We start from the raw sequence: 27,617 nt of genomic DNA on the forward strand, positions 1-27,617 counted from the left end.
TATATATAGACTGTGATTTATTTTTAATATCTAAACATAACATTATGTTTATTATCAAAATAAAAATACAAATAATTGTTTTAATAATAAAATTTTTATTATAATATTAATAATATATTATATTAAAAAGTAATAGAAAATAAAAAGTTTAGTAACAATCAAATTTTGATATGAATTCAAAAAGTCATATATTAATAGGGATGATAAAAATAATAAATTTTATTTAATATATATTAATTATTATTTTATATAAAAAAATTAAAATATATAAATAAATTATAAATTTACGTTAGTTATACACTAGGCAATCTTTTATATATTTATTTTTTTATTCATATAAGATATAAAAAATGTAATATTAATTAATTAATAATGTTAATTATAATTTTTTTAATTTATTTATTATTAAAATAAAAAATAAATTATATATGTTAATATTTTTATTTTATTGTGATTAATATATTATATTAAAAATATTGTAAAAAATTAAAAAATTATATAATAATAATAATATAAAAAAATTGAAAAATCATATATAAATTGTAATAATAAAAATAATAAATTTCATTTATTATAAATATTTTAATTAGTTACATATTAATATTAATAATAGAAAATTAAAAAATAATAAATAAATTATAATAATAAATTTAATTTACTATGAACATATTAATTAGTAATATTATTAAATATAAAAATATAACTTAAAAATAAAAATAAAAATAAAATATATTAAGTATGTAACTGATACCATTTTGAGTAATTATTTTGAACTAAAATATAATTTCATGTAGATGGATGAGTTCCTTGGTTGAATGAATTTATTCTGCCGCCAACTGTCAAGGGAGTTGCTTACAGCCCAACATCCTTGACTCTTGATCTCTCCTTGGAGTCTCGACAAAGTAGCTCTGGAAATCCGCTGTTAAGGAATGACGAACGAGGACAAGAGGGGGGGGGGGGGGTTCAATGCTGTGGCTGCCTCTTCGTACCCTTTGCTGAAAATGAATAAAGCTAAGTGGTCTGAAGCTCTCTCCTGCACTAGTCCACCAGAAGTCATTTCTGGTACAGACGTTAAGGCCCAAATGTATTGTCATCTTCTTTGTGCGCTTAGAAATTCTGATTTGATAGATGGGATTCGTGCCCCTTGTGCTCTAGGCTTAGTTAGAGCATTTAGTCTGCTAGAGTCCAAGTGGGAGCAAATATGTGATGATCTTGAAAATGGGTTTCCGGGTATGCAGATTACTGATCCTGCAATGAGAGAATCTGTTGCTAAGGTTCTCGGTGGTCCTCAACCTGATTTATCAAAGAGATTTCGATCCATTTTTGAGGAAAAGAATTGGGATGGAATTGTGTCTAAATTGTGGTCTAATGTTCGTTTTATTAAGTGTGTTACAACAGGAAGCATGAAGCAGTATTATTCCAAACTCAAGTACTATGCAGGAGAGGTGCTAATTTTAGGTGGAGATTACTTTGCATCAGAATGTCCTGTGGGTATTAATTTGGACATTAAACAACCACCAGAGACAACCTGATTCGTTATGCTTCCAACAGCTGCCTATTTTGAGTTTCTGCCATTCGATTTGAACGAGGGCAGTGTTGATGGAAATGAAACTGTGAACTTCTCAGATGTTAAAGTAGGGAAGACATATGAGGTGGTTGTTACTACTTACAGAGGATTTTATCGTTACCGCTTGGGTGATATTGTTAGAGTTGTTGGTTTTCATAATTCATCTCCAGAAGTAGAGTTCGTGATGAGAGCTCCTAACAATGCCTATGAGGTAATAACAGAGAAGGATTTGATGTCTGCAATGGAGAGTTTTCAGCTTGTTATGATCAATGCTGTGGCAGTAGAGATTGTGGAGTTTGCAAGTTTCTTGGATATGGAATCAAGTCCAAAGCAATTGAAGATCTTCTTAGAAGTTAAAGAGGGATGTGTGCTTCTACAGGAGGAGAAATTGCAAGAATCAGTTTGAATCTCTTAAAAGGTGTTGTTCCTCTCTTGAGAAGAGTTTGGGAGGTTTATACAAGGTGCAGAGAGACAGGAGTGAAATAGGGCCTCTGTTGGTATACATTGTAAAGCCTGGTAGCTTTGATAGGATATTTCAAATGGCAGTGGAGAATGGAGCACAAGCTAGTCAATACAAACCACCGAAGATCATTAGAAACAGCAAAGTTATTAGTGCTATGGAATCATCTGCTCTTGTGACCGTGTGCCTGGACTCACTGGATTGATTTGATCCCAACTAATGAACCAAACAGGCCTGCAAAAACTTTATCTATATATATGCCTTCAAGCTTCTACTGGCGATAGATGCTTGTCAATCTGATCTGACTAACAAATACCACATGATCAATGTTATATCAAATTCGCCCGCCAGGACAGTCTACCGACGAGTTCAACTCCGAGGTGCATCACTCTAAAATCTCCTTGAGCTGACGCTTCTTTTTAAGAGTGTTAACCTACGGGCAGAAACTTTAGAAATATAGAATAGGAAATAAATAAGACCGACTTTTGTAAGAAGGGTCTGAAAGGCCCAACTTTTATTAACAAAAGGAGAAGTTTCTTTTGTTTCACCTTTTTTTTTTTCTCTTGTTTCTATCCATTTAGGTTCAATTCTTAAAATTTTTTAACTTTTCAACCCATTTAGTTTTTTATCATTTTTTTTTTTTTTTTTACCAAAGGAAGGATTTTACTAAACTTCCAAGTTCGGAAGACAAAAAAAGTATGTAGTTAAGTTGCGTCAAAGGATTAAAAACAAAGGAATCATCATGGAGACACTTCTTGGCTAGTGAGTGTGCTACCACATTTCCAATCCTATTGACATGGTGAAAGATTGTTGAAGACAAATTCCTTGCTATACATAAAGCATCATCAATAATACCACTAATGGAAAGAACATTTGAGGATCTTTTAAGGCATTGATAACCATTAGACAGTCGCTTTCAATGTGAGAGGATTAATATCGAAGAGCTAGTTGTGCAGCCTCTCTAGCAGCCATCGGTTCTAGTACTGTAGGATCTACGACACTCGAAATTTGCTTGCAATTCCAACCAATAATCTGTCTTGTTTCATTTTTAGCCACGACTGTAATAGAACCACATTTATGTCTGATGTCCAATCTTGGAGGTAGGCAAGACCAAGAAGGCCGAAAGTGATGATTTTTCATTTGAGGTGGATTTTACTGTAGCTCTCTCTCACTTAATTCTTGAGAGAAGTTTAAGGTTGCTAAAATAATATGGTTATAATCCCATATCTATTCTGAAATTGTAGTTCCTTTCTAACTTTCTATATAAACCACAAAAGGAGGAACATCATAATCACAAACTTACTAAAATCTGTTGGTGTCCGTAGGAATTCTAAGATTTCATACCAACAATCTATCAGATTGGTGCCATTCAAATTAAAAGAGCGCAGCATAAGAGAGGAAGTTAGTCACACTTGAGAGGCTTTTAGACAGCCAAAAAACAAATGATTAGTTTATTCAACCATACCACAAAATTTGCAAGTATTTGAAGCTGCTGGAATAATATGTGAAGAGCTTCATTTGTTGGTAACTTGTTCTTCAAAAATTTCCACGTAAAAATAGAAATTTTAGGTGGCAATTTAAGGCTCCACAATTCTTTCCAAAGCTTGTTATTGAAAGCTGAAGTATTTGTACCTGATTCTGCCGCTGAGGAGCTTCCATTATCTGCTTTAAGCTTATAAGCAATCAAGTAACCTGATTTAACAGTGTATTCTCTAGAAGTTGTAAAGTGCCATGCCAAGGGATCCTCACGATCAAACAAATTGAGTGGGACGGCCAAAATATTCTGAATTTCTTCATCTTCAAAAACAAATTTAAGCTTGTTGATATCCCAAGAGTTAGAATTTGAATTCATAAGCTGAGAAACCAGATTGATATTTGGGTCTGCATCTGGTCTTATTTGGGGTATCCTAGGAAAGGAACTAGGGATCCATATGTCATGTTTGCAAAAAATTGAGTTACCATTATTGATATTCCATCGAACACCTTCCAGAATTCTTTTTCTGCACAAAATGCTCTGTCATGCCTAAGAAGGATGAGAACCTTGCTTTGCTCGTAAAAAAGAGGTGAAATGAAAATATCTCCTTTAAGGATTTTAGCCACTAAGGAATGAGGTTGAGAGAGAATTCTCCACCCTTGTTTGGCAAGCAATGCTATATTGAACATCTCCAGATCTTTAAAACCAAGCCACCCTGTGCTTTTGGATAACACATATTCCTCCAGGAGATCCAATGTATTTTTCTTTCCTTTTGCTTTTGACCCCACCAGAGATTAGAAAGCATCTGATTAATGGATTTGCAAAATTCTACACTCATTCAGAAACAAGATATAGTATATACCGGAAGAGCAGTGGTCACCGCTTTGATAATCACTTCTTTTCCACCCTGTGAGAGGAGTTTTTCTTTCCATCCAGCCACTTTGTTAGAAATTTTTGCCTTAAACTGCTAAAAAGTAATAGATTTTGATATGGAGAAAAGCGCAGGAAGGCCTAGGAATTTATCTTGACCTCCAATGTTTTCTACCTGAAGCAAGACAGTTATATGTCTTCGTATGTTCATGAGAGTGTTGGCACTGAAAAAATGGAGGATTTTTCCAAATTAACCTGTTGTCCACTCACTTCTGCGTATTTCTAAATAATTCCCTGAATAAGGTGAGTTTACGCATAAGTGGTCTTAGAGAATATAATTGAATCATCAGCAAACAGAAGGTGTTTCACTTCTGGCCCATGTCTAGATATAGAGATGCCCTGAAGTGAGTAGGAGTTCAGAAGGTAGAAAAGGCCTTTTGCACAAAAGAGATAGAGGTATGGTGAGAGTGGATCACCCTGACAAAGTCCTCTAGATGGCTTGATCGTTCCTATTTTATGTCCATTGATAACAAGGGAATATGAAATCGATGAGACACATTCCATCACCTAATCTATCCATATATCATGAAATCCTAGATTCTGCATCATATGCTTTAAGAAGCCCCATTCAACACATTCATAGGCTTTTCCAATATCTAGCTTAAGAGCAAGACCATAATTCCTTCTTCTTTTTTCTGATGTTTCAAATGGTGCATGATTTTATGTCTGATAATTATGTTATCAAATATGAGACGACCTTTGGTAAAGGCATTTTGTTGTTCATTGATAATATCATTCATCATTGGTTGCAATAGGTTTGTAAGAATCTTGGCAATGATCTTATAAATAACAGTACAAATACCTATAGGTCTAAGATCCTTCATGGAGCACACCTGTTTGACTTTAGGAATGAGAGTGATCACTGTGTGATTCAAACTTTTGAGCATTTTGCCTTGGTTGAAAGAAGTTAAGAATAGCCTCACTGATGTCATTGCCAATGATGTGCTAGTAGTGGTGAAAGAAATAACCGGTCATGCCATCAACCCCCGGTGCTTTTGTTGGATTAATGAAAAAAGCAACTTTTTTTTTTTTCATTCATACTTACTTGTTGAATAAGAGTAACATTCATATTTGCTTAAACTCTTGGTTGAAAATCAGAAGTAACTTGATCAAAGCTTCCTAGATTGGAGGACTTATATATATCTTGAAAATAATCAATTGTAATTTTAGAGATTTTGGATTGAAATGCCACCATCGATCCTCCTTATTTAGTAATTTCAAAGTCCGATTGCGTCTCCTTCTTTGTAAGACTGTGGCATGAAGGCATGAAAGAAGGAGGTATTTTTATCTCCATGTTGAAACCATTTGACTCTAGCCTTTTGTTCCCATAATTGTTCTTCCATTTCCAACTCTTCTTTCAAATCTTTTTCTATGCCCCTGATTGTGGAGTTATCCCAACATTATGCATTCTTGACTGACTCTAGTTGCCGTCGAAGATAAGTAATTCGACTTTTAGCATTTTGATCCGAAGATTTCTTCCAATCAAAAAGCTTTTGTCTGCAATTCTTGTTAAGATTTCTTCCCGTCAAAAAGCTTTTGTCTGCAATTCTTGATTTTAGCCCATACTCCGTACAGATTGGTTTCATAGATTGGAGCATTCCAAGCATTTGAAATGATATTCTCTATATCTTGTTTATTAAGCCATTTCGCATCAAAGTAAAATCGAAGTTTCCATTTTTTGTTCGAACATGTAGAATAAGTAAAATGGATCTATGATAGGAGCCTTCACCTTGGAGATGTTGCACTATGGAATTTAAATATTGAGCCAGCCAAGTTGATAAGCAAAAAGCCCAATCAATCCTCTTTCTAATATTCTTAGAACATTATAATCAAGTCCAGCATCCCCATTCTATTAGAGAAATCCCTAGAGGATTGAATTTTGGCCGCATAATGAATATCACTTTCTTTAGCTTAGCAGAAAATTATGATAAACTGCTGAGGCTCATAATTTTTAGCTGGTATCCGTATATCCAAAGGATGCATTGGTTAATAAGGCTTAAATTTCTTGCACCCAAAAATTTTTGGGCTTTTTAGATTAGAAGAGTGGGTTCATTTTTTTTCGGGTGTTTGGGCTTTGGGTTAAAGGGTTATTGGGCTTTGATTTAAAACAAACTGTTTGGTTGAAGAGGGTTCAGCTTGTTTGGTTGAGAGGGGTTGAGAAACTGAATCACTATCTACACTGCCCAAAAGAGGTGTATCTTAGTGGGTTGTATCTTTGTCTTCACCAATGATTTGAGGTTCATTAACGGTCACGAGAGTACAAGCATCCAGCAGAGGTGGGCAGGTTTGAAAAAGGCTCAGAATTAATATCTTCTCTTCCAATAAAGCGCATATAGTCACCGAAAAGGCTGGGTATTTGGGCTCAAGGTACTAGGTCTGAGACTTTAAGGATGGTTTTTTTTGAGCTAGGCTCCCCGACATGGAAAAGAAAAGGTTGGGTGCTCAATGGGTTGTACAACGGCGCTTTGCCGAGGATGGATGATTGCCCGATTTCAGGTATATGTGATGGAAAAATTGGGCGGTTTTCCGGCATTTGGAGATTCTGTTCAACATCGGTGAGGGAAGGGAAACTAGATTTTGAGGTTGTGGAAAAGGAAAAGGTAGGATTTTGCTTGGATCGTGAGGTGTCTGAGTTTTGATTGAAGGGAAGAAGGTTTGCTGGACTGATTTACTTTTGGGCATCCAAAGGTTGGAAGAGTAAGGTTGGAGGTAAAGCTGATTTGAAGAGTAGGTTGGGATTTGAAAAAATAACTTGTGTGTCAGAGTTGTGAGGAATGGATTCGGGTAAGAGTTTTGGGTTTTGCATACCTGTTTTAGTTGGAAAGATAGATGAATATTTGATTAAGAGCTTTTCCACATTAACTTGAGTGTACAAGTGAAAGATGAGATGGGTTTCCAACGACTCCTTTCTGCACAAGATCCACTTCCACAAATTGCCCAATTAGATTGCCAATGGCTTTTGCATTAATGGAATTCATTTGATTTGGGGCTAATCCGTGCATCTGGATCCAAAAGGGCGAGAAAGTGAACTGCAAATCCTTCAGAGCCAAGTGTAGTGGCCATTCTCTAATGCACTGAGTGTTGGTTTTGAATTGTCCAAAGCCTATTCTGCAGCACAAAATGCACATCTACTTCATGCTTAAAAGTAAATTGAAAAATATTTGTTCCTTTTACAGCAACCTGAAATCTTCTTTTAGTCGCCCATGACTTTTTCAGAGTAGCTTTAATTGTGTTTGTTGGGAAAATTTTAGTGAAGATGACTTTCCCCACTAAAATAAGCTTCTGAGTGGTTAAGTGGGTTGTATAATCAGATGCTAGTTGGAGTGTTGGCTCTGAACATTGCAGAATTTTGGCTTTATTAATAAGATCATTAATAGTTAAGCCAAGATCATTCATGGTTGTTGGAAGGAACAAAGGTTGTGGGGTAGGAAGAGATAAAAGAGAGAGATCATAATGGAGGACGCTAATTGGTAGGCGAAGAAGAGTAAAGAAGAATGCTATGGAGCTGGATATAAAAACCAGAGAGAACACAAAGCCAATTCTCATACGCATTCATTGGTATAGAAGTTACCAAGCTAGCATATTTACTGCGCTATGCTTTAACGAGAGGTAGCACTTGCACCAATGTCACTTCACTATCATTCTTCAAAATTCAGGACGTTTTAATATAAAATTTCCTGATCGTCGACGGGAATTCACGATCATGGTTGGCCAATCAGTTCCATCCGTAGGATCATCTTCAAGATGTTCTGTAAATTTACAAGTTCACATCACTTGTGGTTTTTTAAATTCTTCTGATATGCATGTTGTTAACGTAAACTTCGGCTTTAATTACATCATGGCTGTTAATTTTTTTATTTAGAGTAAGGCTATAGAGAATGCCAGGTAGAATGTGTTTACAACTATCAGATTAAATACTTGTACATATAGATTCGTACATTCATAGCTATGTAATAAGCATTTATTTCCAAGGGATGATTATCTTTGCTTCAGTGCACTGTTTATGCATTAATGGCTGCTTGAATTTGTTCCAGAGTTCGGCCTTTGGTTTCTGGTACCACTTTGGCTATGAACAAAATACCCAGAGCATTGACTACAGCATAAAGAATAAAGGTACCTGAAAATCACAGTTCAAACTTATTTAAGGCTTTTATCCACTACCAGTTGATGGGTTCAAATTTTTGTTATATTTACCATAAGAACTCCAGCTCATGAGGAAGTTGTAAGTGTAGGAAATTGTCCATGCACCAAACCAGTTCACCAGTGTTGCAAGGCTTCCAGCTACTCCTTTAATATTTATAGGAAATATCTGCCCAAAAAATAAAGGATTTTGTTATTATTAGTGGAAATTACAAATTCTATAGCTAGAACTTTCATCCTGCTAAGTATATTACCTCTGACATTAGAACCCAGGGAACTGCACCCATTCCTGCTGAGAATGATCCTACATATAGCTGTACTCAAAGAAAGAAAGAAAAGTGATTTTTTGAAATAATAAAAATAAAAACTTTACATTAAGAAATGCATTATGCTATTACCAGTATGCCAGTGACAGCGAGTACAGGTACAGACTGGAGAGCCAGTTCATTAGCCTGGTTCATATACATGTCAAATATTTGAGAGAGAGAGACAAAAAAGTTGTTTTAGATCTGATGGTTTAGATATAACCTTAAGATAGAATGAAATTGCAGTTATTATGCAAGCAATGACCAATCCGGATGCAGAAACCTGTATTGTAAAGTAAGCAAAATTCAGATTTCATTATGTGAAAGCTGATATGTCCAAGAAAATATTGGAAGTTAACTGAGCCTTGAAGAAAATTTTTACCAATAAGAGAGGCTTTCTTCCACCTTTCTCTATCACTATTGTGTTTAGGGCAGTAACCACAACCTATAAAACACATTCATTTCACACAGTTCCTGCTGGATCTATGCAGATATTTTAAAACTTAAAAAGTTTGTGAGAATTAGAAACCTGAATAATGGCATAGATTATGGTCCCAATAGAGGCAGAAAATCCTGAGATGTTGCAAACACGAGATGCCAGATTAAGCTTATGTTGTTTGATTTTCTGACAGGTAAGGAATGTGTATTGTGTGTGATCTGATTAACATTGTCAAGACCTCTTATACCTGCGGACTCAAAAATGTGGCTGACATAAAAGCAGACTCCATTGATTCCTCCAAATTGCTGGAAGACCATCAATCCAACTCCTATCTGCTCAGACAAGAAAAGAAGAATATTTATTTTCAGATGAGATCAAAAGAAAAAGAAGAGAAGGATTTGATTTCAAAGAGAGGAATAATTACAATGACTGAGCTCAGATATCTTCTTTGAAATAAATCTAGCAGTTTGGCTTTTGGGAGCCTCTCAAGAGTTTCTATATAGTCCTGTCAGACAATAACAATACTGTTTCATGTTTTCTCTCGAATGCTTCACTTTGTCAATGAGGGATTATGTAAGGATTAAGAACCTTAATTTCTTCTGCCTCATGAGATATGTCCGTGCCCTTACCACGAAGTTTCTTTAATGCAGTCTCAAACTGCTTCTCACGTCCCATCTTTGCCTGCATTCATCAGACTTGTTTTATAAAACTTCAATGTCATCATCAATATGTGTGTTGAGAGTGAAAGAGAGATGATTAATTTTGATGTATTATCGTCAGTTACCAGCCATCTGGGGGACTCTGGAATGAGAAATAGGCCAAAAAGCAGAATAGCACAAGGGATAAGTCCTGCAACCACTTTATAAGTAAGCCTCCTGTAATAAAATGATTTGCTGTGCATCCTTACTGGACGTCTCTCTCTCTTTCTCATTTTTAATAGATTTATGACTTATCCGTGCATATTGAATAAAATAGGTCAAGAAAATTTACCCATCAATGCCAGAACTCTCCATTTTATTACTGTTCCTACTATGTAGAAAACAGACACTCCAGTGCCAATCATAAGCTGTAAAATAAGACAAAATTATTAGATATGATCCTTTTCCATTTCTCAGAAAACTGATACCATTTAGGAAAAAAATTGTATCAAATATGAAAGAGGGTCTCTATCAGATTCTTTTGTGTGCAAAAGTTTACCTGATTTAGAGTTGTTAAGGCTCCACGAAGATTTTTGGGTGCAATTTCAGCTATGAAGACGGGAACCTTGCCATCCAATTCAACATTGGCATCAAAGTCAGGAGCAAATAACAAATGTCCTAAGAAATAAATGCTGGAAGAGAAGAAAAATTTACCACATAGGAAAAGACTCCCATGCCATATCCTGTTGCCACTCTTCCAATGTCCAATGCCACTGCCCCCTTTTGTATAAATCAAGACTCAGGTAAAGCAATTTTTTTTTCGTTTGTTATTTAGATGAATCAATTGTTAAGATGGCACAGACCTGAGCGAAGTAAATGGAAAGCCATCCTGCAACACAGAAAGCAGCAGACACTCTCATCGCCTGCATACGTTCCATTGGAAAAGAAAAAGAAAATATATTAATACATTAAGACATCACTGCAGAAACATTAAGACATCACTTTCTTACCCCTTTCCTTCCGATGAAATCAGCAATTGGCCCACTTGTGATTGCTCCGACCATTGCACCGAATGTCAAGATGGAACCAAACATGGAATACTGCGTACAACACAGGGTATTACAAATCAGTTTGGATTTGAAGTTATAATCTCAAGAGTGAGTTTTCTGCAACATATTTAAAGATATTGTTTTGTCATGAGATTTTGAGATCCCATACAATTTTTCTTACACTTGTGACAACACTTTATCCAAAATTCTGTCTTAGAAGAATAAATGGTTAATAGTTAAGAGGACAAGACATGTAGTTAAACTCACCTCTGCTAGAGACAGAGAGAGATCTCCCGTTATTGCATCTTCAGTAGGTGAAGAGTAGCCTGCCTGAAAACAAACAGTAAAATCAGAACAAAGCATTACAGAACCAGGTATGCTTCCGAAGCTGATTCTAAATATGCAGGTTCCTGAAACTACTATTTCAAAAGAAAGAGATACTCACACAGCATCCGAATTCAAAAGAACCACACACAGCAACCAGCGTGCTGAGGTAAACCATCCAGTTTCTCTGTTTGCTGCTGTTGAGTTCTCCAGATCCATCTTCCTCGTCTGCTAGATTTTTCGCCATGAGTGGCTCTGTCAACTCTCCAGTGCTACGATTATGCTCACCATTTTCTATATCCCTTTTAAAGGCCATGCCTAACTTAATTTAAATTCCACTAAGTTTATGTGTCTGTATATGGGAAAAGAACAAGTTCTCAAGAACTGCTTTTGAGCTCACAGAAGATGAGCAAAAATGGAAGGAAGAGAACCTTTTTTCGAGCATGGATAATGGAACCATCCCAACATCAGTTCAGTACTTAAAGTAGTCCTCGTGACGAGTGGGTTGATTTTTATTACCAGCAGCATTTCTAACGTTACAGCTCCTTGATTCTTCTCTTTTGTGTAGATATGGAAGGTAATTAAATTATAAATTATTGCAACTCTAGATTGAGTTGTCGTTTGCATGGTGATTGAAAAGGCTGAGTTGTTCTTGACTTTCAATTGTACATGGCAGAGGAAAGAAGTTGAGGTGTTTCAGAGGAATCGTCTATATGAATATTTAAATAAATAATACAAGTTGAATAGTAATAGCTGTTCTTTTGTGCCTTGTTCACCCTAACCAAAGTCCAACCTTCCAGCTTTCAAAATTCTATTCATTTTGTCCCAGGCTGATAAGCTTCGGCCTTTTGGGCTTTTGCTTGAAAATAATAACACCTTTTGCTCGTAACACATTCACTCACAAATTCACATAAATAAATGGGATGACACAGGTGTTTTCTCCGCTGACAAATTGAATTCACCCTGGTAAAGGAAGGGGAAAGTATCACAACAAGCTTGTGTTCAGACCTCAGACATTAAGCACAGTAGCAAGATTCAGAGCTATCTTGGCTTTTGCGGCTGACAGTTTTTCAATATACTAGCAGCTAATAATGCTTTGATCTGAATTTGGTTAGATGGTTTTCTCACATGGAATCTGCGTGTCGCATGTGGTGGGATGAGAGTAACTGTAATGGCATGTATCCACAAGAAAGCAAAAAATAAAATAAGGGCTTGGCTGATTCCGTCTTCTGCAAAAATAAAATAAGGGCTTGGCTGATTCCGTCTTCTGCGTTGCTTCCAAATTGTTGGCGGTTGGATCTTGTCTTACTTGGGTCAATGTCTTTCTTGTTCTTCTTCCTTTTTTTTTTTTTTTTTTAATTTAAACTTTAATAGTACAATTTTTTATAATGTAAAAATACAACTTAAATTTTCTCATTGAAGAAATAATATAGAGATAAAAAAAAAAATTAAAAATTTTTGATATTCAAAGTCTATTCTCGATAGATTTGATATTTATTGGTCTTTTGTTTTGAAATGATATTAGTGAAAGAGCTCAAAAGCCAGAAAGAGGTTCATTTCCAACTTGGGACAAAGGCACATGGGGTGAGAGATGAGGTTTAGCTTCAATTTGCTTGGATCAAAGGAACAGTCAGATAGATGGTGAAGTAGACTTATTTAAATTTTCCTCTTTAGTTTAATATAATATATTAATAAATTTTATGTACTATTTTTCTAATAATACCATACCCTCACTCGTATTCATACAAAAAATTAAACAACTTATCTTATTAAATTTCCAGTTCAAAAATACATGAAAAAAAAACTTAACCTATAAAAATTCAAATTAGCCCAGACCGTCATGAAAATAAGCACGAAGAGTTATAAAATGGGAGTTGCATTTTGCAGATCATAGCAAAAATCAATTTTAAACTCAGTCGTTTTGCCATCTTCACGGGCCTGCACCCTTTAGTTGGGCCAGCAACTCGACTATACAGATTCTATCCCTTCCCAACCTAATTCAAATTATGATTAGTATCGTTCGCCTTATTAATACTGTGTTCCCAATTTTTTTATATATTTATATTTATTATATAAAATAATTTTAAATAATTATTAGTATTATAAAAATAAAAAATATATTAACTTTAAATATAATTGTTTCATTTTTTATTCTCTATAAATTGTTATAAAATTTATAATAATGAAATAAATATAAAATATATAAAAATATAATTTATAACAAAATATAATATTTATTTTAAAATTAATTAATATTAATTTTTTTAATTGATTAAATTTATTTTTAAATTATATAATCGAACCAATAATAAATTTAATAATTTTTTATTTTTTATTAAAATTATAAATTATCGATAAATATAATTTATCTATTGATTATTATTATTTTTTCATATTAATAACGTTATTTAAAATTTAACTATAAAAATATAAATAAAATGAAATGATGTTAAAAATAATTAATATTTATAAATTAAAATATTATGTTAAGAATTTTTAGAATAAATAAATTATTCTTATTATATTGAAACTCATTAAAAATAATTTGTACTGATATGAGTTATATTTTTTAGTATTTAAAATTAATTATATAATTACTTTATTATTCTATTTTTTTATAAAAAAATTAGATTAATATTATTAACCTTTATATTATCTATTATTTTTTTTAATTATATGATATAAATAATATAATACAATATGATTTTAGTGTTATTAAACATTCACATATTTAGTCCACAATATAATGAATTTATATTTTAATCCAACTTTATTAATTACTATTTTATAAGAAATCAATCACATTTAAATAAATAATAATTATTTTAATATATTAAAAAAATAATTTTTAAATGTTATAAATATTACTAATTTAATATTAATTTTTTTTAGATTAAAGCTTTTCATTTTTAGATGATTTTATTTATTTTTAACAATTTTAATTATAATAAAAAATTAACTAAAATAATTTACATATATAAGTATACTTGTAATATTTTTAAACTCAAATCTATAATTGTAATTAAATTAAAAATCATAATCAAATTATATGCATTAAGAATTTTAAAATTTGAAGTTAAAATAAGAAATTCATTTAATTAAAATAATTTTCTATCTCATAATTTAAATTTAAATAAAAAACTTAATTAAATATAATTTTTAATCAAAATATTCTTAATTAATTTAAAATTATATAGAATATTAATATAATTATAATTATAATTATTAAATATAAGTAAGAATATTTGAAAAAATTCTATTATTTTTCCACTTTCATTTTTATATAGAGTGTACATAAATCTGGAAACTTTTCTAGTATCTTATTACGATATGATATCCGTAAAATAATAAATTTAATTAAGGATATTTTAATTGTAAATTTATGTTTATAGAGGTTGTTGATATAGCAAAGCCAAAGTCAGTGTTAACGTAAGACAAAAACAAGCACCAACCAATAAAACCAATTAATATTGACACTGCTTATACCTGAATCAACATCAAATTTGTATTATACTCTCTTTCTTCATTATTAAGCTTCAAACACAAGCATACTAGATACGTAATGTTTTAATTATGAGTTTATTCGCATAATTTGTGTGGGATATATTTAAATTATAATCGCAGAAATAGAAATAGTAGACGTATTTTAATAAATTTGAGAGATTTTAACGGGGGAGACGGGACTAATTTTTTTAGTATAAGGTTATAGTTGAGTTGAGAATATGAATCGATTAGCCGATTTTTAGTACAAATATGACCAGAGGCAGTAAACCATAAAAAGTCACGTGCTTCAGTAATTCTGCATGCCATATCCCAATCGAGGAGACCCAAAAGAGCCGTCTCTGACGGGCAACCATTGTAGGGTGTTAACAACTTCTGAATCTTTGGGCTTCTGCAACTTTACAAAATCTAATCTTTTTTTATTTTATTATAATTTAAAATTATTAATTTAATTGGAAAAGAATCCCTGACCACTTATTAGCGGAGCAGTAATTTGTTGGAGTAATTGTGAATTTATGTCCACTTCTGCCTCTTGTCTCCTCTGCTTCTATGCTACGTTCTCTGCCACTCTCTCTCTCCCTCAAAAGGATTCAGCTTCTCCTATCTGGTTTGTCCCCGTACCCTTTTCTCTTCTCCTTATTCTTCTTTTGTTTATGGTTTCCTTTTTGTGCATCGCAAGAGATATCAGAGGAAATGTCCCTATCTGCCTTCTCTGTTTTTTGGTTCGTTATTTGCCGGTTTGTTATTTGAATCTATCTATCTCCCTGCTTTTTTACTTGTGTATATATATATATATTCCTTTGAATTTCATTTTTACTTGTGAGGAATTTATATGAAATTGAGAATTGGGCGCTTGAATATTTGAAAAAAATCTTTGGCTTTCTCAATGAAGCTTGTCTTGCACTGAGAAAATTAAGAAAATCTTGAACACACTTTGATTGTTTCTTTGACCTATTTGAGAACAGAAGTCCACGCCCCAATGAATCTGAGAGAGAACAATTAATCCGATAGAGTACTTTGTGAAGAGGGTGGTCCCTGGAGTCGCTAAGAACACAGTACTCTGTTCTGTGCTCTGTTTCTGCTGCAGGTTAAAAAGAAATTTCAACCATTTTACTTCTTGCCTCTCAATTATCTACTGATATTTTCCACATTAGAATCACGTTGACGTAGTAGGTGTTTTGTTGATTTAGATATGGAGAAAAAGGAGGGTACGAGTTCTCCCGTTGGGGTGCTTGAAGATTACTTCAGAAGCGAAGAATCCGAAAGCTGTTCTTCAAAGGAACCCACATCAGACTTGGAAGCTCGAAGAAGTTCAAAACCCACTTCCCGTTGGCGTGGCCTTTTTCAATTGGTAAGAAGTAGATCAAAGAAGCCTTTAGCTACACTGCATCCTCTCAGTGTCCTGAAGCTCTCATTGAGAAGGTGCTCTAGTATGAGAGAGATAGTACCCAATCTTTTTCCAAATTCTGATTCCTACAATTTGAAGTCCCCAAGAACGAGCTTCACTCTCTATGAGCTCCAAGCTGCAACCGGCAATTTCAGCCAAGGTTTTTAGTACTCTTAACGTCCTTTAAATAAAATTGTCCTATTTGGGTATGAACTTAGGAAGAACTTAACATGTTCTTGTGTAGAAAATCTGATCGGAAAAGGTGGTTACGCTGAAGTTTACAGAGGGTGTTTGAAAAATGGGAAACTGGTGGCTGTTAAGCGGCTGACGCGAGGAAAACTTGACGAGATGATAGGGGACTTCCTATCAGAAATGGGGATTATGGCCCATGTGAACCATCCTAATACAGCTAAGTTAATTGGCTATGGGATTGATGGAGGAATGCACCTTGTTCTTGAATTGTCTCCCCATGGGAGCTTAGCTTCTAAGCTTTATGGTTAGTTCATCTTTTCTTGGTTCTCCATTGTTGAAGTTTGAAATGGTCCATTGCCATGGAATCCATTACCCTTTCCATTTCTGTAATAAATTTCCATTATCACAGGCTCCAAAGAGACATTGACATGGAAGATTAGGCATAAAATTGCACTAGGAACAGCTGAGGGTTTACTCTATCTTCACGAGGGTTGCCAGAGAAGAATTGTGCATAGAGATATTAAGGCTGCCAACATTTTGCTTACAGAAGACTTTGAGCCTCAGGCATATCCCTCAAACCTATCAAGCATTATATATGCACATGTCATGATCCTAAGATAGTGTTTTTAAATTCAGATTTGTGATTTTGGGCTTGCAAAATGGCTACCAGAGCATTGGACTCACCACATTGTATCCAAATTCGAGGGCACATTTGGGTGAGTAAAGCTTGGACAGATTTAACACTTCTGCTGTTTTTCCTATTAAATATTTCAATTTAATCAACCTAATTTCTCATATGCCCCAGCTATCTTGCTCCGGAGTATTTAATGCATGGAATAGTGGATGAAAAAACTGATGTTTTTGCCTTTGGTGTACTGTTGCTGGAATTAGTCTCAGGGCGGCGAGCACTGGACTACTCGCAGCAAAGCCTTGTCTTGTGGGTATGATTTCCTGTTGCTTTTTGTTCAGAAGCACTTGCAAAGAATGCCTGTAAGTGGATGACAATAATGAAATTGAATGTTGAACTTTCTAGGCAAAACCTTTGCTTAAGAAGAGTGAGATTAGGGAGCTAGTTGATCCTGGCCTTGCCAATGATTATAATACTAAACAGATGAATCTCATGCTTCTGGCTGCTTCTTTATGCATACACCAGTCTTCATTAAGGAGGCCACGAATGGCGCAGGTATCCGAAATTCCTAGAAAACCAAACTTTCTTGACAACTTCGTTCATAATATATAGTTCTGTGAGTGATGAAAGATTCCACACATTGCAGGTCGTGCAGATTCTGAATGGCAATCTCAGCTCCGTAAAATGCATGAACAAATCCAGAGTGGCATTTTTTAGGAAAGCTGTAGCAGAGTATAAATCACCAAAGAACTAGATCCATCCCAGTTGAGCAAACAGGCTGATTCGGCTGGCTACTTTCTTGGGCACTGGAATCGTCCGAGGCTCCAATTTTCCTTAACCCCATAAGTCCAGATTGTAGGCTGCGCCACTGAAGTTGGCTGCCAGTGTCCCCAAATGCTAGAGGAGAAGAAAGGGATTGAATCACAATGTATTTTAACTTGTGGACATATAAAATTTTAAAACAAAGATTATATGAATGCAAGGGAAATTTAACTAAACGGGTATAGGGATGAACTTAATAAAAATGTTTTTAATTTTGTTATTTATTGTAGGGATGAACTTAATAAAAAGTTAGGTATTCTCCTTAAAACTTTTGTTTAATTAATGACTAGATAGATCCCTTCCCTTCCCTGCCACGGTTTGGACCAAAACAAGTTAACAACGTAAATTAGGACAAAGAATAAATGGAAGCACAAACAAGTTGAGCGCGTGGGCAATTACGGAGAGTATCAATAAGATTAAGTAGAGCTAAACCCGTAAGCCACGCAACCCCCGACCCAAATACCAAACGCCTAATTGTTACCTGCTGCAACACAACTTCTCTCATTACTCAATTGTTATCCTTATCGGCAGAAAAAAAAAAAAGTTGTATAAATATATTTAATTTAAAGAATTAAAAAAAATGTTGAATAAATAATTGATCGTATAAACAAAAATATTTAATTTGGCTACTTAGGGAGAAGATCTAGGTACTATTTTACTCTATGATCAATTTATGTCAACGAATGCATATACTCATAATTTATTTCCAAGCGATAAATTTAAAAATAACTGAAAAGATAAAAAATAAAAATTAAGAAAATGTATTAAAAAAAAGAGTGGATAAGACAATTAGCAGAGAAATGTGCATTGGTGGTAATAAAAAGAAAATAGAGTTATTAGCAATTTAATTTGTATTAAAATAAGCTCTTAAATAAGAATTGGTAAGGTAGCAGTTGACTTTAAAAGATTTAAAGAATTTATCAGTTGATAAACAAGACCAAACACTCTGTAAACGGTAGCCATGGGAATTACAGTATGGAAGTAATAACTCACCCTTGTTTGTGGCTTTGGCATCACGATAAGAGATATTCCATGTGCTCTGGACCTCTAGTCTCGTGATGTGTCCCACAATTATGAGAATTAATTATATCCACAATTAGCCCACCATTTTCCTTAATCTCCGGCATTTAAAAATAAATAAAACAATTATCAAAATCAAGCATCACTTCAAAAATAAAAAAGGAAAACAGTAATCAGTAAATATGCACTTACAGGCACAGCCAAGCCAAGCCAAGGGAACGCAAGGTGGGCGAGAGAAAGCGATGGAAAACGAGAGGGAAAGAGAAAGCCAGTACAGCGAGAAGCAGATGTTGTATAGATATTCCGAGAAATAGAAACAAAAAATAGAATTACAACACGACCTCCTCGCTTTTTTACTAGGCTCTTTCAAGTCAAACTTTACGAACTCTGATATTTTCCTGATTTTTTCCCCCTCTTTGTGGTTTGGTAGTGATCCCGGAATCGGATGATATACCCGATCGTCGGTGGCGATCGGCGATGCTCGTCGGCGGCTGTGCCGGTGGAGGAGGATGGCGGTGGCGGAGTAGCTCAGGAGTCCTTTAGTGAGTCGGTGATAGTTGAGACAAGTTCAGGAGGTGGAGGATGAAGAAAGGAAAGAGTAAAAACAATGGCTTGTTGCCAAATTCCTTGAGGATCATCTCTTCTTGCCTCAAAACTGTTTCCACTAATGCTAGCACCGTTGCTTCAACGGTTAGGTCTGCTGGCGCCTCCGTTGCTGCTTCGATTTCAACTTCTACTGAGGATCACAAAGATCAGGTTTTCTTGTTTTCATGTCAAGTTCAAATTTTTAGCAGATATTACTCTAATTTTTTGACTAATTGATAAATGAAAAACTTGATACTTCAGTTTAAATGACTTCCATGGTTTTTAGTTGCCATATGTGTCCGTTCCGCTTCTCTGGTTGCATGTGCAATGTGTTCAGTAATACGAGAAAATTGTTCACAAATTCCTGCACCTGAATTGAAATTACTAGCATATTACCATATGCCTTGAAAGAGGTGGGGGAGAGGGGATTTAAATATAAACTTTCTGCTATTTACCTACTTTGTAATTGGAAAACATCCTAGGTCTTCCTCCCAGTAGATTGCTTGTTTGTTGGCTACTTGTGGAGCTTTTTTTTCAACTATCCAGTCCCCTTTGTAATACGAAATTCTCCTGCCAGTAAAGGCCTTTTCAATTTTTGGTCTGCCTCTCCTATTCTTGTTTCTGCTTCTGTTCAAGTGCATCCACCTCTCCGTATCAGACATACCCAACCCAGTTTCCACTCTCCTCAGTTTGCCACTTCTAATTTGGCCTTGTCAAGTGTTCCACTCCAGTACTCTCAGCGTGCCACTCTAGTTTCTAGCATTTGGAACATGTCACCTTCACTTATTTTGTTAATTTCTTTGGTTGTGGAGGTCCATATTAGGCTTCTTTCAGGCTTAGCTGATTAAATGCACTGAAAAACACATGTTATTGCCTATTACCTAAAGAGATAAATTGAATAGAATTAGAATATGAACATCTTGTTCTTGTAATTAAATTTCAGGTGTTGTTCTTTCCAGAGTTTGTTAAAGTTTATTGGGACATGTTCGATCTAGTAAATGGCTTTGTGACTTAAAACATTACACTGAATCAATTAGGATTTTGAAATTTGAGTGAAGGCATGGCATTTTTCAGCTTTTTAATCTGTAGATTGTGAAAGGTAAGAGAACTTCGTAAGCTATATTCTTATACTTGTTTCTCTGGAATTATTTATCTGTCAAAATTGCTTTTGAAAATGTCACCTGGATTTATTATTATTATTATTATTATTATATTCTTCTTCATCATCGTTATCATAATCTAAATTTACTTATAGCTTTTGGTTTCTAAACAATATTCCAATGATGTGATCTTAATGCACAGTCCCATTACTTATCATGCAAAATTTCTGTTCAACTCTTTGTTTCTGCAAGATAGGGTGTTGGCTTCCTAATATCTTGTCCTGCCTAATCTCGCACACTTTTTTGTTTTTTTAAAACCAGTTTACTTGGAGCTTCGTTTTGAATTTTTTGCTGGTGAGCAGGTAACCTGGGCTGGCTTTGACAGGTTGGAGTTAGGTCCATCTGTCTTCAAGCATGTACTCTTACTTGGTTATCAGAATGGCTTTCAAGTCCTTGATGTGGAAGATGCTTCTAATTTTACTGAACTGGTTTCCAAGCGTGATGGTCCAGTTTCATTTTTACAGATGCAACCTTTCCCTACGAAGTCTGATGGCCATGAAGGATTCAGATCATCGCATCCTCTGCTACTGGTTGTTGCGGTGGATGATTCTAACAATTTGAATGTGGGTCAAAATCATGGTCATCTAGGTGGGCTAGGGAGAGAGAATAATACTGAGTCTCAATCTGGAAACTATATTAATACTCCAACATCTGTTCGGTTTTACTCCCTTCGGTCTCACTGTTATGTGCATGTTTTGAGATTTCGCTCAGCTGTGCATATGGTTCGGTGCAGCCCTCGGATTGTTGCTGTGGGCCTTGCAACTCAAGTATGTGCTTCCATTTGTAATACTTCTATTTTCATGTTAAAATTTTTAGCTATAATGTTGTTGGATATTTTGGTCTAGTGAAATGAATGAACAATTCAGATTGGCATTGCTAACTCTAGGCTTAGTGGTACTGAATGAACAGTTTGGATTGGCATTACTAACTCTAGGCTGGCATCGACTTCCAGTGGATAATAACTCCCAAATTAAATCCACTAATCCATAATTTTCACCTTTTTTAGAACTTTTTTTTATTTATTTCTGTCTTCTTATCAAAGTTTCACACTTGATGCGAGTGATTTTAGCCAGCAAGTTGTATTAATTTGGTGGAAAATATTGGTGGTAATTAGAACTTGCCTTACCAAGCAATTTTTTCTCTATCAGTGTAATGTAGTATGATTATATGTATCTAATGAAGGTTTTAAGATGAATATTCACTCTCAGTTTCACCATGCTTAACTTGCAGCATTGGTTTTTGTTTGCAGATATATTGCATTGATGCTCTCACCCTTGAGAGTAAATTCAGTGTTCTTACCTATCCTGTTCCCCAGTTGGCTGGACAAGGAACGGTAGGAATCAATATAGGTTATGGTCCGATGGCTGTGGGATCAAGATGGTTAGCTTATGCTTCAAACAATCCACTGGTATCAAACACCAGTCGCTTAAGTCCACAAAACCTTACTCCATCTCCAGGTGTTAGTCCATCAACATCACCAGGTGGTAGTAGTCTGGTCGCTCGTTATGCAATGGAATCTAGTAAGCAACTGGCTGCTGGAATAATCAACCTTAGTGACATGGGATACAGAACATTGTCTAAATACTATCAGGAGCTGCTTCCTGACGGGTCTAATTCTCCGGTTTCATCAAATTCTGGTTGGAAAGTTGGTAGGCTTGCAGGATCGGATATGGATAATGCAGGGATGGTAAGCTTTCTTTTGAATACATAGCACATAATAATATTATCACATCTGATACAATGAAAGTCTAATCACTGTTCTATAACTGGAGCATGTAACAATATGTTCATTTATTCTTCTAAATTATAGGCCCATATATGCCCATATATGCTACTAATGATTGCAGCCTGTTAGTCATAGTTTTAATTATTTACACGTTTTTTAGTGTACTGTTACTGTGGCACCCCTTAATTAAAGGATATAAATTTGTACTTGTAATGACCTTTATGCAATGGTAACATTCTGTTACTTCATTTCTTTTGTTTTTTTATTTTTTGTTCAGATGGGGGCAGTTCTTGCTCATGCGTTGTGTCTGATTTAAGGAGTTTTAAATTACTACATCTCACTCTCTCTCAACTTTCCATCTTTGTAACCCATTACTTCTTGTCTCTTTGGCTAAGATCATTAACAATTTTTCTAGCTTTACAAAGGGTGAGTTATTTATTTTTGTTTTTGGTCTCTCCTTTTCTATTGGAAAAAGTATATTATATGCGTAAATTTGTAGTATGAAGCATTAATTTGCTTGACCTGTAGGTTATTTTTTATTTTTATTTTTAATTTTTTAATGATTTTGAACTAGTTTCAGAATTAATTATAGATTAAACTTTAGTTTTCATTATTGTTTACTAAGTGTGAGGTTAGTTCATTACTATTGACATAGTTATTTTAGTTTAAATTGATTAATTCTAATGATGTCTAAAAAGATGGATTATATGTCTTGCAAATGCTGGCTGACTTATTCACCAACATAACAGTAATAGTGTTAGACTGGCCTTTTTTTTTTTTAACTCTATTCTTATAATATTCATGGAGAATACAGCTTTAGTGATTCATTGTGGAAAGAAACTCGGATCTTCTTGAAAGGACTTGATATGATGTTTGACAATGTAGTGGACCATGATCAGTTCTTTTACTAACAGATAGGCAGAAGTTTTCGGGCTATGAATTAGATCTGAATGTGTTAGTTTATTTATTTTCTTAGTTAACATGGTTCTTGCAGGTTGTAGTCAAGGATTTTGTATCCCGAGCTGTTATATCACAATTTAAAGCGCATACCAGTCCGATATCTGCACTAAGTTTTGATCCTAGTATGACCTTGCTTGTTACTGCTTCAATTTATGGGAATAACATAAATATCTTCCGAATTATGCCATCCTGCTCTCGTAGTGGATCAGGTGTTAAAGTCTATGATTGGAACTCCTCTCATGTGCATCTTTACAAGCTACACCGGGGAATAACATCAGCTGTTAGTATTGGTTTCTCTCACTTTTACTTGTTTCCTGGTATGTATATTAATGCATATTCATTTTTTGCATTTTTTTTATCAGATGATCCAGGATATATGCTTTAGCCACTATAGTCAGTGGATTGCAATTGTTTCATCCAAGGGGACTTGTCATGTCTTCACTCTATCTCCTTTTGGCGGTGATTCTGGGTTTCAGTCTCTTAATTCTATGGATGAGGAGCCCTCCCTGTATCCAGTTTTGTCTCTACCATGGTGGTCCTCCTCATCTTGCATGATTAATCAACATTCTTTCCCACCCCCATCACCTGTCTCACTCTCTGTAGTGAGCAGAATAAAATATAGTAGTTTCGGGTGGCTTAATACAGTTGGCAGTGCCACTGGCTCTGCAACAGGAAAGGTTTTTGTTCCATCTGGTGCAGTTGCTGCTATTTTCCATAATTCTATATCTCAGAGCATGAGGGCCAATTCCTTGGAGCATTTGTTAGTTTACACTCCATCAGGTCATGTTGTTCAGCATGAGCTCCTTCCATCTGTTAGACCAGAGCCTGGTGAAAGTGGCTCAAGAACCCACCCAGCTTCACTTGTACATATACAAGATGATGACTTAAAAGTTAGAGTTGAACCAGTTCAATGGTGGGATGTATGTAGAAGATCAGATTGGTCAGAAAGAGAGGAATGCATTTTTGGGAGTACTGGTGGACAGGATGTTGCTGAAATTATTCAAAAGACACCAGTTTCTCTGGATAACCTTAACATGGAATTTCTGGACATTAGTGATGATGTCAGTGAAAAGAAATCAACAAAAAGTTGTTCTGTAAAACCTCATGAGAGATCCCACTGGTACCTTTCTAATGCAGAGGTGCATATAAGCTCTTTGAGTTTACCAATATGGCAAAAATCCAAGGTACGTCCAACTGAAATTATGATCCTTTTATATTGGTTCTAAGACTTTGTTGTGATTTATTCTGTTCATCGTCTTAGATTTGCTTCTATGTGATGGATTCTCCAAGAGTTAATAGTTATGGTGATGGAGAGTTTGAAATTGAAAAGATTCCCATCCATGAAGTTGAATTAAAGCAAAAGGAATTACTGCCAGTTTTTGATCATTTTCATAGCATCAAATCAGGATGGAATGACAGGTAACAAACCATTTTTAACTGGTAGTTATAAGAAACTTAGTAGTTCTTGTCACTAGTTCTTGGTAGTAATGCTTGCCAAAAGTTTGTCATCGAGCTTAATTGGGAGAGTTGTAGTCTTAGGTATGGATGGTGGCTGGTGTTTTAGTCGAATTGGGCAGACAATTTTGGACCTATCATATGCTGCTTTGCTTCAATAGTAGTTCCCCCGATCAGGGTGGTGGTTTGTGGGAGTTTTTATTGAACTTTGATACCCTAGTGGTTTGGTTTTGCAAAATTATTAAACTTCCTGGTGCTTTGCAGGATTATTCCTTTTTCCTTTGTTGTTGGAAAATATGAGATTTGCACTAGTCTGAAGTTGTATCCTGTGCTTGTAAATAAAATTTCATGTCTACAGTGAGAAACATTCTTTTATTCATACTCCTTATGAATATGTGCTATGTGTTTGGGCTTTGTTTTGAGGCCCTGTTGAGGGAATATGTGGCCTTCTTTCAACCCCTTGTTTCTGTTCTATTATTTAGAGGCCTCGCTGTGGCAAGATACAACCATTCACCGTCATCAGAGCCACATCAAGTAGAGGGCAAGGTCATGCAGGAGACTGTTATTTGTCACTCAAAGCCAGCATCACTGAGCTCAACAGAAAGTTCAGAATGTGGTAAGATGTTACATGTATAAATCATTTCCACATCTTGTTTTTAATCAATACCTCTTTATTTGATACTTGAAATATAGAGATGTTGATTGCTGTAAGAGAACCTCTTCATAATTGTACCTCTTGTAGTGTTTTTGGCTAATATACTAATGCCCTGAAGATAATGGATCGAAATTTCACTCAACAGCCATTCTTTTGTTATTTAAGCGACAGTTCGAGCGTGCTAATTAATAGTTATCTATGTGGATTTTTCTTATTAGTTTGGTGTTTGTGAAGCTCTATAACTCAGAATAATTATCATTTTTTTTATCAGGGTCATCAAGAAGAATTGAGCATCTGCTGGATTTGGATCAAATAAATTATGAGAAACCTTACATTGCCACTTGTCAGAATCTGAATGATTACTATCAGGAAAAAAAAGGTGGTACCATTATCAGGTCTGGCGAACTGAATAAGAATTCCTTAACCATTGTATCTCTTCCACCTGAGCACCCAAAGAATATCGATGCTCATGGCATCAATTGTATTGGAAATAGTTTGTCTTTGTCAGAAAATTACTTGCCTCCTGCAGGAGGAATATTTATCGGAACTTCTCCAACTCTGGAGACCAATGGGAATGGTGATCTTTCGGCATTAAATGCTGGTGATTATGATGCACATATCCTTGTGGAAGGCTCCACTATTCCAACGGGGAAGCCATTAGATTTTGGGCTGTCTTTCCAGGAGGGTCACTGTAAGACATTGAACCTTGATGAATGCGACAGGTCAACTGAGGGGGTAACTGATGATGTGGACAGCAGTGGTGGCCACTGTGAAAAGGAAAAGCCTGAAGAGGATGGAGAGAACGATGAATTTCTCGGTGGCATGTTCACATTTTTTGAAGAAGGTAAAATATTTTGTACGGTTACTAATTATTGATGTTAAAAAAATTATGTTTTTTATCCAGTTACGTGGTTGTAGTTCAGTCACATGAGCATGCTGAACTTTTTATGGCAGGTTGATCTTAACCCTGTACTGAGTGAAAATTCCAAGCAAGTCGCAGCAGCAATTAAAATGTTACGGAAAAGCTTGGTGTTATTTCATGGAAGATGTTACCTCTTGGCGATGAAGGTGAGGGGGATGGCCATTCAATACGGTGCTTGCCAGTGTATTTAATCTTCTCTCTCTCTCTCTCTCTCTCTCTCTCTCTGGTGTACATTCTGTAGATGAAAATTATTAAAATCGTGGAGGATGCTATATCTTCCTGTTAATACTGTGTGTATATATGAAGTGGGTGTGAACAGAGTTCTCTCCAAGCTGTATAACTCTGTAAATTTTTTTAATTGTTAATTTCAAGAAAGGGATGCGTTTTGTTCAAAATGCCATTTGCTTCTTCTCCTCTGTTTCCTGTTGAGTGTTGTGTGGTGGGTTTGATGAAAATTTACATATATTTTGGGAAAAAGAATTTACCAGGATCAGGTTTACACGTATCCCTAATATAAAATCAAAATCATAATAAAGTCTACATAAAATATCTGCACTATATTGATTCAGTCTAAATCATAATTGTCTTTTTTTTTTTTTGAACGTTTTGTTTCCTTTTTCATGGCACGAGTACACACTTGAAGCTCTGAATGTCAAAACAGAAGTTTGAATATTTGTTGAATGTGCTAACCTATTTCTTTGATTGTATTTTCACTTACAAATAAAAAGTTAATTACTATAAATATATTTAAAATTTTATTTTTATTTTTAAAGATTTTAATATATATTATTTATATTATAATAGTAAATTAACAAATTATTTGACTAAAAAAATATAACTAATTTCAATTCTAAAAAATTTGTTTTATACTGAAAAACATGATTTTTATTAAAAAATCGTGAAAATGGTCATGGTCTAAATTATTTTTCATTCTCTTTAAATTTAAAAATTAAAATTTTTTATTTTTAATATTTTTTATTTAAAAGTTAGCACACATGAATAGAAGTTCTATTAATTCTTTTTAGAAGCGCATAGGTGATATTGTGAAATAAAATTATAAAAAGCTAAATTATTATAAATCTCAGTTTTTATGAAACTAGTTGAATTCTCGCGATATGTGGATGCTTATAAAATTATATTAAATTTTTTATAAATCTTTAAAAAAACAGTAAAATATAAAAATAATAACTTATATGAAAAAAAAAAGTTATAAAAATAATAAAGACAATCAAAACACTCCAATTGCATTGAATATAAAAAAAAAATTGTAAAACATAA

At 34.5% G+C, this 27,617-nt stretch overlaps 3 protein-coding genes and 1 pseudogene across 7 annotated transcripts; 3 read left to right on the forward strand and 1 right to left on the reverse strand.

The window, feature by feature from the left end:
- The first annotated feature begins 929 nt into the window (after positions 1-929).
- On the forward strand, positions 930-2,504 carry LOC110611288 (annotated as a pseudogene).
- Positions 2,505-8,310: 5,806 nt separating this feature from the next.
- LOC110621074 (sugar transporter ERD6-like 7) lies at positions 8,311-11,877 on the reverse strand. The gene is made up of 18 exons (XM_021765129.2): positions 11,448-11,877; positions 11,270-11,332; positions 10,964-11,053; positions 10,817-10,876; positions 10,668-10,733; positions 10,513-10,578; positions 10,306-10,381; positions 10,100-10,164; positions 9,904-9,996; positions 9,740-9,820; positions 9,563-9,647; positions 9,406-9,449; positions 9,259-9,321; positions 9,100-9,159; positions 8,970-9,023; positions 8,826-8,885; positions 8,626-8,740; positions 8,311-8,548 (listed from the first exon to the last, which is right to left on the reverse strand). The coding sequence occupies exons 1-18, from the start codon at positions 11,640-11,642 to the stop codon at positions 8,433-8,435; spliced, it is 1,452 nt and encodes a 483-aa protein (XP_021620821.1). The 5' UTR covers positions 11,643-11,877; the 3' UTR covers positions 8,311-8,432.
- Positions 11,878-15,273: 3,396 nt separating this feature from the next.
- LOC110618599 (receptor-like cytosolic serine/threonine-protein kinase RBK2) lies at positions 15,274-18,124 on the forward strand. 4 transcript variants are annotated; one of them, XR_006352429.1, is made up of 10 exons: positions 15,274-15,434; positions 15,793-15,914; positions 16,018-16,374; positions 16,459-16,710; positions 16,816-16,970; positions 17,043-17,122; positions 17,212-17,347; positions 17,440-17,589; positions 17,681-17,845; positions 17,962-18,124. XR_006352429.1 is itself a non-coding variant. In XM_021761772.2 (9 exons), exons 3-9 carry the CDS (start codon positions 16,020-16,022, stop codon positions 17,786-17,788), a joined length of 1,236 nt encoding a protein of 411 aa, XP_021617464.1. In that variant the 5' UTR covers positions 15,274-15,434; positions 15,793-15,914; positions 16,018-16,019; the 3' UTR covers positions 17,789-18,124. The 4 variants fall into 4 exon arrangements, 3 of the variants coding, with proteins under 3 accessions (XP_021617464.1, XP_021617471.1, XP_021617479.1); XM_021761772.2 differs by having other exon boundaries at positions 17,681-18,124; XM_021761779.2 differs by having other exon boundaries at positions 15,422-15,564; positions 17,681-18,124.
- A 910-nt stretch (positions 18,125-19,034) lies between these two features.
- On the forward strand, positions 19,035-26,734 carry LOC110611989 (autophagy-related protein 18g). 2 transcript variants are annotated; one of them, XR_002487412.2, is made up of 10 exons: positions 19,035-19,632; positions 20,924-21,388; positions 21,871-22,308; positions 23,342-23,587; positions 23,670-24,491; positions 24,569-24,726; positions 25,245-25,378; positions 25,689-25,812; positions 25,947-26,261; positions 26,372-26,734. XR_002487412.2 is itself a non-coding variant. In XM_021752594.2 (9 exons), the coding sequence occupies exons 1-9, from the start codon at positions 19,459-19,461 to the stop codon at positions 26,374-26,376; spliced, it is 3,015 nt and encodes a 1,004-aa protein (XP_021608286.1). In that variant the 5' UTR covers positions 19,038-19,458; the 3' UTR covers positions 26,377-26,734. The 2 variants fall into 2 exon arrangements, 1 of the variants encoding a protein (XP_021608286.1); XM_021752594.2 differs by having other exon boundaries at positions 19,038-19,632; positions 25,689-26,261.
- Positions 26,735-27,617: the final 883 nt, after the last annotated feature.

Source organism: Manihot esculenta, chromosome 1 (genome assembly GCF_001659605.2).
Source record: "Manihot esculenta cultivar AM560-2 chromosome 1, M.esculenta_v8, whole genome shotgun sequence".
Taxonomy (NCBI): domain Eukaryota; kingdom Viridiplantae; phylum Streptophyta; class Magnoliopsida; order Malpighiales; family Euphorbiaceae; genus Manihot; species Manihot esculenta.

Bases quoted from the DNA above. Each gene is read 5' to 3' on its own strand.
- LOC110621074 (XM_021765129.2), bottom strand. From the start codon at position 11,642: ATGGCCTTTAAAAGGGATATAGAAAATGGTGAGCATAATCGTAGCACT. The intron at 11,333-11,447 runs GTGAGTATCTCT...GTTTGTTTTCAG, and splicing joins CTTTTGAATTCGGATGCTGT to GCAGGCTACTCTTCACCTAC. The intron at 11,054-11,269 runs GTGAGTTTAACT...TGTTGTACGCAG, and splicing joins TCTCTCTGTCTCTAGCAGAG to TATTCCATGTTTGGTTCCAT.
- LOC110618599 (XM_021761772.2), top strand. From the start codon at position 16,020: ATGGAGAAAAAGGAGGGTACGAGTTCTCCCGTTGGGGTGCTTGAAGAT. The intron at 17,123-17,211 runs GTGAGTAAAGCT...CATATGCCCCAG, and splicing joins AAATTCGAGGGCACATTTGG to CTATCTTGCTCCGGAGTATT. The intron at 17,590-17,680 runs GTATCCGAAATT...CACACATTGCAG, and splicing joins GGAGGCCACGAATGGCGCAG to GTCGTGCAGATTCTGAATGG.
- LOC110611989 (XM_021752594.2), top strand. From the start codon at position 19,459: ATGAAGAAAGGAAAGAGTAAAAACAATGGCTTGTTGCCAAATTCCTTG. The intron at 22,309-23,341 runs GTAAGCTTTCTT...TGGTTCTTGCAG, and splicing joins ATATGGATAATGCAGGGATG to GTTGTAGTCAAGGATTTTGT. The intron at 24,492-24,568 runs GTACGTCCAACT...TCATCGTCTTAG, and splicing joins CAATATGGCAAAAATCCAAG to ATTTGCTTCTATGTGATGGA.